The sequence below is a fragment of the Solea solea genome, chromosome 3 (genome assembly GCF_958295425.1).
Source record: "Solea solea chromosome 3, fSolSol10.1, whole genome shotgun sequence".
In the NCBI taxonomy this organism is placed as follows: Eukaryota; Metazoa; Chordata; class Actinopteri; order Pleuronectiformes; family Soleidae; genus Solea; species Solea solea.
Window position 1 is genome coordinate 11,608,691 of NC_081136.1, and position 15,482 is coordinate 11,624,172.

Sequence of the window (15,482 nt, forward strand, 5' to 3'; positions counted from 1 at the left end):
GATAAACTGATGTCATGCCATGATCATCACAAGTTTATTCAGTAACAAAAACTACTTCGTGCCATCCCAACAACAACAGAATGCAAAAAAAAAGAAAATATAAATATAAAAGGCGCTGTCTCTTAAAAGACAATGTGGCATGTTGACCTCTATTTACAAAACAACAAGCATAAACTTTGGAATCTTCAAACTTCCATAAATAACGGAACATTTCGAGCAAAGCTCTTGGTCTTCTCTCTTCTGACTGGGCTCATTCACACCGAGGCTTGTAGCTGACTGAGGCAGCGATCTGACTTTTGATGTTTTGTTTCTTTCCGTTTACGATAAGCAGCAGAGGAGAGTCCACTCTTATACTTCTGAAGTCAAACTCCTACCAGAGAGAGGACAAATTCAAGTCAGACAACCAGACGAATATTTATCATGAAAGTTTTAGCAACATGCATGAAACACTGACCTTATCCTTGTGTGTTATACTGTGTCGTTTGACCTGAGGTTCAGGAATGGCAACGCTGTCTCCTATCAGAACGCCCCAGGCGTCCGCTGTGTTGTATACCATCACCACTATACATGTCTCCTCACTGTCCACCATACCGAATGTACTGAGGAAAAGAGGTCCAGAATTTACAAGACTCCCCGAAAAACAATAACTCAGCTACTAAACACAGATAAAATCAACTGCAGCAGAATAAATGGAGTAAAAAGAAGCTGAACTCACAAGGCCATGCGACCGTCACAGGCCAGGCTGAAAACCACCTTGCCCAAGGCAGCCACCCCAGCATTGTGTCCGAGTGAGAGAGAGTTAATTGTTCGAGGCTCCAGGCTGCCCACATGGCCTGCTGGAGAACGAAACTGAGGGGACGAACAGGGCCCCAATGCCGACGTGTTGAGGTTAGATAGCATGGTCCGTAACCTTCGTGCTTTCACCTTCCCCTGTGGATAAACACAGACTGAAGGTGTTTATCAGGACGAAAGAAAGCACTCAGACAAAGCAAACCTCCACTAAGGCTGCACATTTTTCCACATCAATAAATTCAACTCTGGATCACAACCAAAATCTAATAAATTAAATAAAGACACTAGACACAAACATAGTTATGAGTAATATATTGAAACCTTTCTAAATGTTACACTTGAAACTTTAACTTTATAAGTTATGCTGCTCACAAACACACAAGTGCTCGCAAAGACATTGTCCTTTGACAGAGGTAAGTAAAGTTGCACTTTGCTGCCACCTTGTGGATGCAAGCAAACAATGCCAAATTTTTTGTAATATGAAAACAATTGATAATAATTATGTCCCATAGAAAAAATAACCAACTTATGCAACAGTTGTGTGACACATTCTTCTACCTTGTTCTGTGCGAGAGCTGTGACTTTCTCCAGATACTCCAGCAGCTGCTTCTCTCTCAATGGAGGATCCTTCATGCTCGGTTCAAGCGCCGCAGCTCGACTGTAGCCTTCAAGCGCAGACCCAAACATCTCCTCGTACTGGAACAGAGTGGCTCGGTTGAAATGCAGCTCCGGGTAAAAAGCAGCAGCTCCATCTACTTTCTCCTTTAAAGGTGGGAAAGGAGTGAAATATTGTTAGTGTAAAGCAACTGCTGATTTTAGCTCTACGTTTAAGTGTGTGTGTTTGTACTCACAGACTGTGCATAGGCACTAAGAGCTTGTTGACACAACTGTGGATTCTGTCCACAGGAAAAAAACATGGACACATTGGCATTTCCCAGGATAACTGTAAAAGCAGAAACGTAAAATACTTTTTCAATTATATGCAGGACAGCACAAACTCAACAGTCCACTGAGTATTATTTATTAAATCAGCTTATTATTACTTATTCCCACTGCAGGACTAATAAAGGATCATCTTATACATTTTTGTTCTTAGAAACTTGATAGATGCGGTCAGTTTATTTTCATCCTAAAATGTATTCTAAAAGTAACAGTTTTCCAACTATTTTTGTGTAAACCGTGATACAGCTCTTGTCAACCAGAATTGTCTGTTAATATTCAGTTTATAACTGTATATAAATTAACATAAGTGTAAAGCAAATACAGTTTATGGAGACAGACCCTAAGTGTAATCAGTAAATAGCTTAATTATTTTCAAACTGATGAAGTTCAACAATTTAGTTTATCATTTGTTATTATTAATTTTTTACTACCCACAATCCAACAACATTGTCCTAATTCTCTCAGCTCCGTCAGGATTTTGACACTCTACTCACACCAGGACATCCCGTCTGTGACATCCAGCTGAACAGCCTGTCGTGCCATGTCCACACTTTCAAGCACCATTTTGCCGTATGTGGTGCAGTCTGCCACTGGCAGCTGCCTCAACACCATGGACAGGCTACGGAGAGACACTTTGTTCTTGGTCTGCAGAGGTGGGAGGCAAAGCACAGACAGAATAGCACTCAGAAATACCTTGCAAGGTCATTGGTTTTGCCCCAAAATCTATGTTTGTGGCTAACTATGTGAAACCATAGCATGAGAATGGATTAATGAGGCATCTTCCCTCTCCTTTTTACTTCACCTTCTTCAGAGCTCCAACAAAATAGCTCTTAGCCTTGACCAGGTCTTCTTTTTTCCAGTACTGCTCTCCCAATATGTTCCAGGCCTCAAACAGATCAGGGTCCAGCTTCAATGCCCGGGAGAGGCATTCTTCAGCCATAGCACTGAAGTCTGGCGCTACATTCAGACACCTGCTTTTCTGCAGCAAAAACTCTGCGTTGTCTTTATAGCAATCTGTTCACATCACAAATACATGACATATACTGGGGGTCAGGGATATTGTGCAAACTGAAGATGCAGTGATGTTGTGTAACAATCACCTTCTTTCTCCTCCAGCTTCTTCAGCGTCTTTTCCATTTCCTGTGCAACATCGCTCTCTTTTCTCCCAGCGTCCTCCAGACTGTGAGTCTCAAAATAGAAATCTCTAAAATGATACAATTCATCCACAAGCTCCTGTAATGGGAGGGAGGGAGGGAGGGGGAAGAAAACAGATTTTGAATTTTACACAATTGTTAAAAAAAAACAAAGGCACATTTCCCACAGCTAAATCTGTCTGTGGACACTGCTACTGGGAATACACAATACTCCATTATGTCATTAATATACATGTATGTCAATAAATGTAACGGACAAATCAGTAAGAACAGTAAAATGACAGCAGTTGCTTGTTTACTTATACTGCAACAGAATAGAATATATAATACAGATTACTCTTCATGCTGGGGCTTTTTAGGAAAAGCAACACCCAACTACACACTTGCTTTAAATCCAAAGTGTTATTGTTGAATGTATCTACGATTTTTGCTGGGAATGACGCTACCAGTTGATTTTTTAATACCAGTAAAAATCTTGAGGTTAAATATTTTGTTCATCTGGATTTTATCTCTTCAGGAGTTCACAGAGTTTCAGCTGTATATTATCTTACATGCTGCCAGGAAATCTCATCCTCTACTCTGAATCAGTGCCTGGACACCTTGACCATCTCTTTAAGAAGCTTACTCTAAAGTCTTGAAAAAGATTCCCTTTCTTTGAGTATCTAGGGAGATCTAAAATTTAAAAGGATGAAATCAGGCCTGCAAAAAATATGTGGCCCAGGTTCATATTTGATAAGGATGGTTGACTATTATGAATAAGAGATCAGGTATCCAGTTACCATGGCAGTTTAAATTGGTTGTGGTGTCCAGCTCACATAGTATCAACAAAACACAACTACTCCAGACACTCGGTGGACTTAAAGGGTCGTACAAAAATGTAACGCACTTGCCTTCAAAATTTGCAGTTCGGTTTTGTCTGTGTGCACCTCTGCACTCTTCTCGTCTTCCGCCATCTTTTGCGTTCGCCTTTCGCAGAAAGAGGTAACCCCGGGGAAGCTGTAGAGGAACAAAACGCACCAGTTTAATTTAGAAACAATAAACCCTAAAGTCCGCTGTTAATGTGTGGGCAGAAAACTGTAATTTCTCTCATAAGTGAACACAAATGCGGTGGATTTTCTCACATAGGAAACGGGGGTCTAATTTCAGCTACGCCGGAAGCTGTAGACGTCCGTCGTGAAACTTATTCCGACGATGAAAGCGAACGGAACACAAAATAAAATACTGACATACTTTTACTACGGTGTTTAAATTTTCCTAAAATATATACCTTTGGTAAATAGTCGTGAGATTGTTATGAGTTTCTCTAATGCATATTATATAACTGCAAACTTCGTTGGTTTAGTTTTAGTAGGAACCTTTCAGTCAAGTTGCCGGTCCGACACGTTTTTCCGTGTACCATACATTCCTTGCTCCTTGTTGAGCGCATAGTGGTCGTTTGTACTGTGAAGTAGTTTGGTTTCTTTCTGTCGTTGGTGTGATTTTGGTACTGTGGAACCCATCGTCATGTCGGACACATGGAGCAACATTCAGGCGCATAAGAAGCAGCTTGACTCTCTGCGGGAGAGGCTGCAGCGGCGGCGGAAAGACCCTGCACAACTGTCCACGGGTACGATCAGCGAGCTGGGGCCAACATAATAATTGTTTTTGTTGTCAAAGACATTGAAAGCGATATTCAACCTATTCTGATTTCGTCACCCCGCAGGCAAATGTGTTAGTAACCACGGTGCCATATTTACATAGTTTAGTCGCTTTTTAGTCGTAAGTTTCAGATCGTGTAAAACTCTGCAGCATTGCCTACTAGTACTAGGGTCTGAAACGCTGGGGGCGTGTCCACTCGAGGAGCTAAACGCGCACATACACACGTACTTAAAATAAGCTTTAGTGGGGACCCAGGTAGGTGAACGTCGCGTTCGTCAGGTTTTTGTACATTAACATAAACACACCGGTACCAAACCACCTGTTCAACACCCAGACAGTGAGTGATATTCATCTGCTTTGATCCCCACAATATTGTGCTTTAGAGGGGATCAAAGCACTGATATGACAATGGCATTGACTTCTGTTCATTACCAGTTGATGCCAAATTCTAACCATAATTCACATTTTAGCCTGACAAAGTCAGTGTTTGTGTCCTAAAGAGTTAACAAATACAAGTACACAAACTGGTATGCTTTTGTGGGGACCAAAGCAGCCTGCATCCTGCATTACTGCCATCATCTGTAATTTGAAAACTCCTGTATGTGGCCCTGCGATGGACTGGCTAACTGTCCAGGGTGTACCCCGCCTATCGCCCGATGTAGCTGAGATTGGCACAGCACCCCCCTCGACCCTCTGGTGGAGGATAAAAGCGGTAGATGATGACTGACTGACTGCAGCACAGTCTGTCATATTCTTTCTCGTCTTTTCAGTCTCATCCTCTGCTTTTCTCTATTGTCCTCTCATCTCCTCAATCTCATCTTCTAAGCAGCTCAATCTTGCTGTTTATCGGAGAAAGAAAACACCAAACCTTTTTCTTATTGCATCTGTAACATTTTCCTAGAAGCTGTTAAGCTTTAAACAGTTTAAACATTCTTTGACTGTTTAGTGTTAAAAATCCTTCAAGGAATGGCATGGCAGGTCGTCTTCCACAACTGTAACTGACATGACTAGGCACCATTATGCAAATTATCTCTATATCTTTGCTATATAAACAGACAATGAGCAATTCTCACCATCATTGACATTATTGTTGTTATTTTATGTTGATGTGTGACTGCACTGTGTTCCTGTGTTAGAATGTACAAAACAAATCCATAACTTATTATTCCTTAACCTGTGTTGTCACCATGTAGATAGTGGAGGCAGCACAGATGCTTCCACTGCCAGGAGTGACAGTCCAGCTCCATCAGCTCCATCTACCTCTCAGGTGGAGACGGAAAAACCACCAGATCCTGAGCTGGAGAAAAGGCTGCTGGGATATCTGTCTGATCTGAGTCTTTCTCTGCCTACTGACTCTCTCACAATCACAAATGAACTCAATAATGTGAGTTCTTCTTTGTGTGTTGACAAGTTTTATGTGTCCATGGTCAATTTAGCTGCTTCATATTGTTAACTTTAATCTTTTTAATTCCCTTCTGATTCCCCTTCTATTCTATTCCTTCTATTTGATGATCACAGTCTGAATCAGCTGTTAGTCACAGCTGCATTCAGAGTCTGCTGCTCAAATTCTCAGCTCAGGAGCTCATCGAGGTCCAGCAGTCCTCCTCCGCCTCCTCCACAGTCGTGGTAGCTGTGGATCACACTAAACTATGGGCTATGATTGGGCCTGCAGCTGGAGCCCAGCGCTCTGGAATTAAGAGAAAAGCTGAGGACCAAACCCACAACAAAAGAGCTGCAGGCTTCTCACCATCGACTCAAATCTCTGCCTCCCCACCACATTCGTCCACCACCTCTATCACACCAGCTTCCTCCTGTCAGCTGGCAGTGTCTGGGAGCGGGGCAGATAAGAAGGGCAGGAGTAGTAAAAGCCAGTCATCTCATGTGGACATGGAGATTGAGAGCCTCTTGAACCAACAATCCACAAAAGAGCAACAGAGCAAGAAGGTAAACAAATTAATATAATGATCAGCTCACCTTAACAGTCAAAAACAAAGCAGGAGTATGAATGGAGGTGTGCTTAATGGCACGGCCTCATGGAAAATGTCACTTGTGCGTAGGTGAGCAGAGAGATTCTGGAGCTTCTAAACACCAACACAGCTAAGGAGCAGTCCATCGTGGAAAAGTTTCGGTCTCGTGGCCGGGCTCAGGTCCAAGAGTTCTGCGACCACGGGACCAAAGAGGAGTGTGTGCGTTCTGGGGACACACCGCAGCCATGCACCAAGTTACACTTCCGGTTAGTGTTCCTCTGCATACTTGGTATTTATATCACTTGACACATGACTGATCTGTCTAATGACTTTTTAAGATATTACATGCTTGTCAGGAAAACATAAGTTCTCTCTGCAATAGTCCTCTTTTTGCTCCGTCATTATCTATGTTTGGGTTGTACCAGGCTCTGATTGGCTCCTTACTGGCAAAGAATGAACACAGTATCTTACCTCTGGCATTGACCTTGGGTTAGTTTAAAGTCTATCATCCCCCCCCAAAGCTGAGCCATTGACAACAAATGTGTAATGTCTATAACTTACACTTGTCTTATAACTGTCCTGTTAACTTTAGGTCCAAACTATACATCATTGCTACATTTCATTTATACCATTAAAACAAAGCGATGAATTTAAACTCAACTCCCGTGTTGAAAAATACTGTGTATGGCCTGTAGGGGGCGCTGCTATTAAGCAAAATATGAGAACGATGCATCTTGTGGCTTGCGTTTGTGTAAAATGCATATAATATACAGTGCTTCTCCATTAATATAAAAATATTTTGGTTTTCTGGACCTAACAAAGGGCTTGCAATCTAAATTAAATTAACATATTCTGCTACAGATTTTCTTTCTTTAATTTGTGTTTTAATTAGGGGCTGAAATGATAATGTTCTCTAATGTCTTGTTTTGTCCATAAACCAAAATTAATCAATTTAAATTTAAGAAGCCACTAAAACGGATTGACTGAATTATAAAATAGTTGATCAATTTACTTATTGATCAATAGTTGATTAATTGTTGCAGCCCAGGTTTTAATGAGTTTGTAATAAAATGCATGTATGAAGCTGTTTTACATTGTGATGTGTTTTCTCTCACAACAGTCGCATCATCAACAAGCACACAGATGAGAGCCTTGGGGACTGCTCCTTCCTTAACACGTGTTTCCACATGGACACGTGCAAATACGTCCACTATGAGATTGACAGCCCACCAGAGGCTGAGGGGAATCTGCTTGGGCCACAGGCAGGAACCTCGGAGCTCGGCCTCCACGCAGGCGACGTAGACAGCAACGTCGGCAAGCTTTTCCCTTCACAGGTGCGAATGATTGTAGATCATTTTGCGGAAAGAAGAATTTTGCACAAACATCAGAAATCCTGGGGAAAAAAAATACGATTTTATTCAGCTTTATCCTGCTATGAAATATTAACATTTACATTAAAAATGGATGGAAGCCCACCACCGTATCTATGGCAACACACATCTTGGTCTCCAGTAACTGGCAAAGAAAATCACAAAATAAAACTGTTGAATGGAAAGAGCAGAGTAAAGGCAGATGAAACCCTGTTGCCACGGTGACCTGGGGACAGATCAAATGATGTGGGGCAATCAGCAGGCTTTTAAAATTGTTGTAGTTTAAAAAGTAGTATTTAATTTGTGCTTTAATGATTTTAGTGGATCTGCTGTGATATTCGCTTTTTGGACGTTTCCATCCTGGGTAAATTTGCTGTGGTGATGGCAGACCCTCCCTGGGATATCCACATGGAGCTGCCCTATGGAACACTGACTGATGACGAGATGAGAAAACTCAACATCCCCATCCTACAGGATGATGGCTTCCTCTTCCTCTGGGTCACCGGCAGGTAAATAAAACAAACAACTGCTGTAATATTGCAGAATATGGCTCAGGTCATAGACACTGGTGTTACTTTACAACCAAGCAACACAGAGGAGATTATATTCTAGTTCATTAGATATGTTAAGTGCTTTCGATTATTAATGTCTGGAGACCATTTGTCTATTTGTATGTGTGCTTGAAAAGTTTGGAGGTAAATGTGTATCTAGTAGTTATCTAGTAACTTTCATCAGCAGGGATGTTTTTCATGTGACTGTCCGTCTCACTACAGGAACAACATCATGGTCCAATGTCTAAACTAAGCTATAATGTTTTTGTCAGCTCCAAATTACATCAAAATATTTCTCTTTAGTATTAGGCCTTGTTATTTCCACTGATGCTTTTAAACCCAACTTAAACTTTTGTCATTTCAGTCTTGCTTTTATTCCTGATGCTCTCTGATTATGTTGTGTTTTTAATCTGCTGTGTGCTTTGTATTATTCTAGTCTATTTGTTTAACTAAATTAAATATGGTGGGATTGTCATATTTAAAACATCTCCTGGGACTCTTCTTACAGGGCCATGGAGTTGGGTAGAGAGTGTCTCAATCTTTGGGGGTAAGTCATTTCTTCTGTTCATCTCCAAACATTAAATAGTTGGATTTTTTTTATTTCATGTCATATTGTTTTGGTCTATATGTTGCTTTACTTTTCTCTGTCAGTTACGAGCGTGTTGATGAAATCATTTGGGTGAAAACCAACCAGCTACAGAGAATTATCCGAACTGGGAGGACAGGCCATTGGCTGAACCACGGGAAGGAGCACTGCCTCGTATGTTTATATACTGTATCTCTGTTCTTGTAAATCATCTAATACAATGTTTTTTACTAATGTGTATGACTGTTCTGCTTCAAGAGAAACAAAGTCAAAGGGAAATCTTGCTGGAACGTGTATTGCTTGATACAAAACTGACTTATTTCTCCTCAGGTGGGTGTAAAGGGAAACCCACAGGGTTTTAACAGAGGGTTGGACTGTGATGTAATTGTGGCAGAGGTATGTGGATATCATTTCTTCAGTTGCCACATACGACACTTTCAGCCTGAAACGTTTGCTTCATTACACTCTGCTCGCTGTCTCCCAGGTTCGCTCCACCAGTCACAAGCCAGATGAAATCTATGGCATGATTGAGAGACTCTCACCCGGAACCAGGAAGATTGAGTTGTTCGGTCGACCCCACAACGTCCAGCCCAACTGGTAATGTGACGCCATGCTTTCATTTTATTTTTGAACAATGTTTTTATTGATTTTCAATAAGAACATATAAACACATCGCCCCATACCAAACCAGTTACACAATAATACACAAGCAAACCTTGCTGTATACACAGACACCAAAATAAAATAAAAATATAATAATAAAATAAAATAAATAAATAAATAATAAATAAAATTAAAATATTAAATAAAATTGTCACACTATAGTCTTACAAACAAGTATGATCTATTGTTGCTTGAGAAAGTTAATTAAGGGTGTCCACACCTGTTCAAATTCTTGTGCTTTACCCCTAATTACATAGGTTGCCATGCTTTCATTTAATGCAAAACACACAGGCCATTAACATGCAAGCACAAATACATTTTTTGAATTGGTGAAGTGCGTCAGACACAAGCGTGTCTGCATCACACCAGGATTAAAATATCTCACATTTCTGGAATGCAGCGACTGCTTTCAGTACACCTTTTGATACTCAGCCCAAACAAATAGGTCTGGTTTTTTTTGTTGACTCTGAAATAACGCACATATTTAACAGCAAAGCTGGTGGGGGAGAAAAGTGGCACTGATAATCCATTGTCTTTTAATTAATTCATATATTTATTTTTGTTGAATGTGATAATTAATGAAGTTAAAGCAACTTTGTCGTCTTAGCAGCTCCCAAGTTTTAGTTGCTTAGTATTAACAAACAAAACAGACACGCAACCCCACAAGCTTCCACCCTCTTTTCAAGCATTTTTAGACTCGACATGTGAATGGCCCATTACTCTCATATTTTATACAGTATGTCAGGATTATTTATTAAAAACCAACGGTCCAGATGGAGAAAATCCCCTCATGCAAATGTTTGGGACATCAAAATGTTTATTGGTATTCTTATCAGTCAGTGCAATGAATATGTGTCAGTGTCTGTGTGTAGTCAGCAACTGAAATGCCAAAATATTGTTTGTAAGTTTTCACACTAAACTAGAGGTATTATAAATTAGGACTGTATCAATGTATCAATCCTTTTTTCTCATGTTAACTTAAAAATAAATTACATTAGCTGCACATTTAAAAAACTATTGTCACATGAGTTCAAACACTCCCTCAGTCAGGTCTGATAGCGTTGCTTGACAAATGAAGGAAGCAGCTTACGTGCGTGCGTGCGTGCGTATGTATGTCACTCCCTGACTTTTGGTCCAAATGCTCATTAGAATTCTCTAATGTGATACAAACACTATCAGTATGTGGAAATGATCGATGATTTAACAGTGGTAAGTCCGAGGATAGATAGCACATTGTTTAGGTGGAGATCCAGAACATGGTTTGCCATTTCTGTGTCAGAGTCTGCAGTATGAGTTTGTACTGATTGTGCCTGCTTTCCTTTGTTTCTCCTTCAGGGTAACTCTTGGAAACCAGCTGGATGGGATCCATCTTCTGGACCCAGATGTCGTTGCTCGGTTCAAGAAGCGTTATCCTGACGGCGTCATCTCCAAACCCAAAAACATGCAGTGATGACGTCATCGGTCTGTTGTCGCAGGTCGGGAGAAGTTTGTCTATAGATTCTTTTTTTGTCTTCTTTTTTTTTATACCACAACTTTTTTAAATAATCATGTTAATAAATTGTGTTAACAAGACAAATGGTCTGTGCCTTGGTGAAGAAATGAAACCCTGCAAAGGAATGTCTTGATCACCTTTTTAACCTTTATGCATGTGACCCCAGATTTAGTACAGAAATAATTCACTCACAATTTTAAAAAAACGGCTCAGGAAGCATTGCTAATGAACATCAGTATTTTGTTTGTAAAGAACAAATATTTCCAACATGTATTAGAATAGCTAATAATTGGATTTTTATCAAATGATTAAACATGGAACTGTCAGATTTCAGGAGTTTTATTAGTCGTTTGAGATCAACACTTTAATTCCGATATTATTTTCACTGAGTCTGCACTTTACGGTTTGTTAAAATGTCATCATAATATCAAATGCAAACAGTGTTTTAATTATAAAAATACGAACAAAAAGTTAGCAGCCAGAATAAGCGGAAGCTTAGGACTTAAAAAAATATTTATAAAGACAGAAATGTAACTGCTGTGCAGCTCTTTACTCCATGTTTTGTTTTTTTTCCCACAAGAAGGGAAGTAACAAGAGAAACCTCCTCAAACCAGCAAATATGATACACAGTGTTAATATGATCCCTATGCATTTGTTCTACAATCAGGGTTAATGCCTTTTTTTTTTTTAAAGAAAAACAGAAGCTTTATACATGATGGCTGCTAATGATGAGATTCATAGTCGTATTTTAAAGCAATACTATGTAACCACCGCAATGAAAGTAGGAAACTACTGTACTGTGGCCTTCACATACCATAAAGGATATCATAGAAACCTGACAACACAAGATGGTGGCAATAGAACTTATTCTTAGGCTATGATAGCCAATACATTTTTAGTTTTACAGTGATTTAAACAAACTTACTTATGGGTAGTATATTCAATAATCCTAAATGTCACACTCAACAAGTTGCATAGTGTTGCTTTAAAACAACTATGGGCCATGATGTCATCTTCAATTAAAAAACAGCATTTTTCCCACAAAAAAACCCAAACCTAAACCTTTTTTGCCGCCGCCCCCTCCAATAATAATGCACTTCTTGGTTATAAATGCTGTACAAGTCTCTGATGTCTTCACTTTCATCAATATTATGTCCATTTGGGCAGTGGATCCACCGACGCCATGGAGCAGTCCAAAGTTTTAACATACTGCATCTGGAAACTAAGTCAATTTCAGTTAAATCTCTGTCCTCTGTAGAAAGTGATTAATCATGAAGAGTTCTTTGTTAACAGTGACGAGCGAGGGTCAAACTGCAATTTATAGCCGGTTCACGGCTTCCGTTGATCAAATGTCAAGGTGACGAGTGATGTATTTGGGCTCCCAGCTCTGCACCACAGGCTCTGAGTGCGAGTGGTCTGTGGAAAACCTAGATGTTGGAGTCCGTTTATTTCCTCAGCAGCACCTTGTGCGCCTCAGCAGGTGGCATCCACTGCGTTGAGGTTGCTGTCCAGTTGGTGTCTGAAAGACAGCCTGGCCTTGGTGGAGAAGTAGCAGGGGCCTCGAGTGAGGCTTCCAGATCCTTCACTGTCACTACCCCAGGACGTCGTGGAGGATAAACGGGGCTTCATCTCCTCTATGGGAACTGAGATGGAAGATAGAAAATCATACTTTTAAATGGCTATTGTCTTTTTTTTCTTTCTTAAAAGTATACACTGCCTGGCCAAAGAAATTTACAGTGGAAGAGATTGAAATGAATGCTGTGACGTTTTTGGCTGAGTAGAGTACTCCTGACTGTAGCTGCTCCTCACCTGTGTCTTGGGGGCACTGCCTGTTCTTGCAGCGCTCTTTACAGCGTCTGTAGAACGGGAAACACTGCAGCATCTTTACACCCATGGTGGAGACGTCTGTATGGAGTGAAAGTGGCACAGACAGAAAAAAAAAAAGAAAGCATGAACATAATTCTTCATATTCCCTTTATTCCAGTGTGAAACAGTACGTGTATAATTGCTTTAAAATGAAACTGTTTGGTTTTTGTCCCCTTAGAATGAGTCTTATATGTACAAGGACTTCGCTTATGATTACAAACTTTATTCTCACCATGGGATGTCGCTAATTCTTCCAGACTGGAGCTTCAAGTGTCAAAACAAGTAATGCCTCTCTCGCAGCAGCCTTTGATGAACACGAAATATAGCATTTCCCAGCATGCTTGGTTCCCCGACAGCTCACATTTAAACTGCGCGATCACACTGACGGCAGATCCGAGTGTCCAGGTCGACCGAAAGCTCCTCATCTCACCAGGTCACAGTTTTAATTGAATTATGATCCTGCTCCTCTGTTGATATGATAGCCATACATAAGCTGATAATATGACCGGCCAATCAACCACCATTTACAGTCCCATCATCACTGTCGTCGTCCTGCCCTCTGTCTAATCCTGAAGTAAAGGACGACAGTGCTCGACAGCCACCAGATTAACTATGGAGCAGACAAGCTGATACCTGTGACATGTATTGAGACTGAAGTCAAGCTTCAGAACAGTATTTAACTTAGTATAGATTTTAAACAAAAAAAAAGTATAAAAGCATAAATAGATAAATAAATGCATAAATAATGGATGAATAAATAAGTATTTAAAATATGAACAAATAATGACAGAAATAACTTTGTTTAGCTTTATGACCAACATCTGCTGCTAGCCTCCAGGGCTAACTGCTAATATAGCTCCTATATTTATTTCAGTATTTACTTACTTATTTATTCATTTTATGGTTTTTGACTACATTCATGTATCTTCTTGAAAAAAAAAATGGCTTAGAATGTAGAAGGATCAGTTGAGGACAATTTTATTATAGTCTTTGTGATTGTCCAAATTGTTTTCATATTAGGATCTGTAAGATGGTTCTGTATGTCAAAGTGATCATTTCCCTCAGGATTGTCCTTGGATTTGTGGCACTGCTGGGTGATAAGATAAAGACGGGGCCCCCTGATGGAGCCCAGCTGTGTTTGCTTAGAGTAAAAAAAACAGCTATTTATTTTAGTCTAATCAGGGTAAGAAATGGGTCAGGAGAAATGGAACAGAGGGAGGTGAAGGGTCTCTAATGTTCTAAAAAGCAGCTTTAATGGACAGTTAGTGCAACCTTTTATATATAATTTAACATCTGTAGTGTCAGGCAAAGTCTAAATAACATTACATTTTTTTCTTTTTCCTGTATAGCACACTGCATAATACATTTAATTACGGTCATCATAACTAATAAGAACAAGCTGAAACTAGGACTGTGTGATTTGGGTAAAATATCTGTTTATATATGTGTGTGTGTGTATGTATATATATATACATACACACACACACATATATACATACATACAGTATGCACAGCATTAAGGTCCATTGCTGCAATTTTATTGTCAAAACCAGACGACACTGTGTTTAGGTTTACGTATGCGTCCCAATTAATCAAACCCATTGTGACCTGAGTGCAAAGGCTATCATCACAATCCTCCCAGCCGCTTCTGAAATAAACCGCTAACCTCGTCAGGTTTGATAGAAAAACACACACAAGTGTGATAATTCACTGAGCCCCATTGTTCACCAATCGCAGTGGAAAAGATTTGGTTATCTGAAGTCAAACTGTAACCTATGGTTGCGACATAATAGGAGGGCAGAGCCAGACCGAGGCCCCGACCCCTTCCCGTCCCCGCCCACTGTTCACTACCGAGGCCATCAGCTGCATTAGTGAGGCTCTTTCACTGAGACGTGACAGTTCACACGTAATGTGTGTACAGAGTTGCTGTAGCACGCTGCAGACGAGCCAGGGGAGAGAGACACAGAGAGAGAGAGTGCTGTGTACAGTGAGTGAACAAATGTGGCTCTACATTTATTGCTGCTCTGTTTCCTATCATGCAGCTCACTTCTGTTTCACTCAGGTGTTCCTCTGAAACTCGATCACATCTACAAACAAGGGATCCATTATGGGGGAGTAACAGTTAAGCACACACTGTAATGGGAGAAATCGTGGGAAGATTATACACTTGCGGCCACTTTATTAGGTACAACGGCTTCACGTAAATATCTAATCATCAGCCAAATAAAGTGTATGTTCGATGTCTTCTTTGTAGTCAGCGGGTTTTTTTTGTTTTCTTACTAGAACCAGGGTGCAAAGTTGTTCACAGACACAAGTACACAAATGAAGGGGCTGGTCAGCGGTGAGGAATTTTGGACTGAGCTCATGATTGGTTGTGGGCAGCACGCAGCAGAAAAACAACCTTAGATGGTAAACACACACACACACACGTATGCACACTCTGAAAAAAACCAAAACACAG

At 40.3% G+C, this 15,482-nt stretch overlaps 2 protein-coding genes across 3 annotated transcripts; one reads left to right on the top strand and one right to left on the bottom strand.

Moving 5' to 3' along the window:
• Positions 1-23: 23 nt before the first annotated feature.
• On the bottom strand, positions 24-4,092 carry ttc5 (tetratricopeptide repeat domain 5). 2 transcript variants are annotated; one of them, XM_058626106.1, is made up of 10 exons: positions 4,010-4,092; positions 3,779-3,884; positions 2,835-2,967; positions 2,537-2,748; positions 2,229-2,379; positions 1,644-1,735; positions 1,351-1,554; positions 716-930; positions 455-599; positions 24-370 (listed from the first exon to the last, which is right to left on the bottom strand). In XM_058626106.1, exons 2-10 carry the CDS (start codon positions 3,839-3,841, stop codon positions 251-253), a joined length of 1,335 nt encoding a protein of 444 aa, XP_058482089.1. In that variant the 5' UTR covers positions 3,842-3,884; positions 4,010-4,092; the 3' UTR covers positions 24-250. The 2 variants fall into 2 exon arrangements, with proteins under 2 accessions (XP_058482089.1, XP_058482088.1); XM_058626105.1 differs by having other exon boundaries at positions 3,779-4,043.
• Positions 4,093-4,260: 168 nt separating this feature from the next.
• On the top strand, positions 4,261-11,385 carry mettl3 (methyltransferase like 3). Its single transcript, XM_058626104.1, has 11 exons — positions 4,261-4,494; positions 5,720-5,910; positions 6,045-6,470; positions 6,584-6,759; positions 7,614-7,827; positions 8,185-8,372; positions 8,923-8,961; positions 9,066-9,174; positions 9,331-9,396; positions 9,485-9,597; positions 10,999-11,385. Exons 1-11 carry the CDS (start codon positions 4,392-4,394, stop codon positions 11,111-11,113), a joined length of 1,740 nt encoding a protein of 579 aa, XP_058482087.1. The 5' UTR covers positions 4,261-4,391; the 3' UTR covers positions 11,114-11,385.
• Positions 11,386-15,482: the final 4,097 nt, after the last annotated feature.

Bases quoted from the DNA above. Each gene is read 5' to 3' on its own strand.
- ttc5 (XM_058626106.1), bottom strand. From the start codon at position 3,841: ATGGCGGAAGACGAGAAGAGTGCAGAGGTGCACACAGACAAAACCGAA. The intron at 931-1,350 runs GTAGAAGAATGT...GTTTATCCACAG, and splicing joins CAGCTCTCGCACAGAACAAG to GGGAAGGTGAAAGCACGAAG. The intron at 371-454 runs GTCAGTGTTTCA...TCTCTCTGGTAG, and splicing joins GTATAACACACAAGGATAAG to GAGTTTGACTTCAGAAGTAT.
- mettl3 (XM_058626104.1), top strand. From the start codon at position 4,392: ATGTCGGACACATGGAGCAACATTCAGGCGCATAAGAAGCAGCTTGAC. The intron at 6,471-6,583 runs GTAAACAAATTA...ACTTGTGCGTAG, and splicing joins AAGAGCAACAGAGCAAGAAG to GTGAGCAGAGAGATTCTGGA. The intron at 8,962-9,065 runs GTAAGTCATTTC...TTTCTCTGTCAG, and splicing joins GAGTGTCTCAATCTTTGGGG to TTACGAGCGTGTTGATGAAA.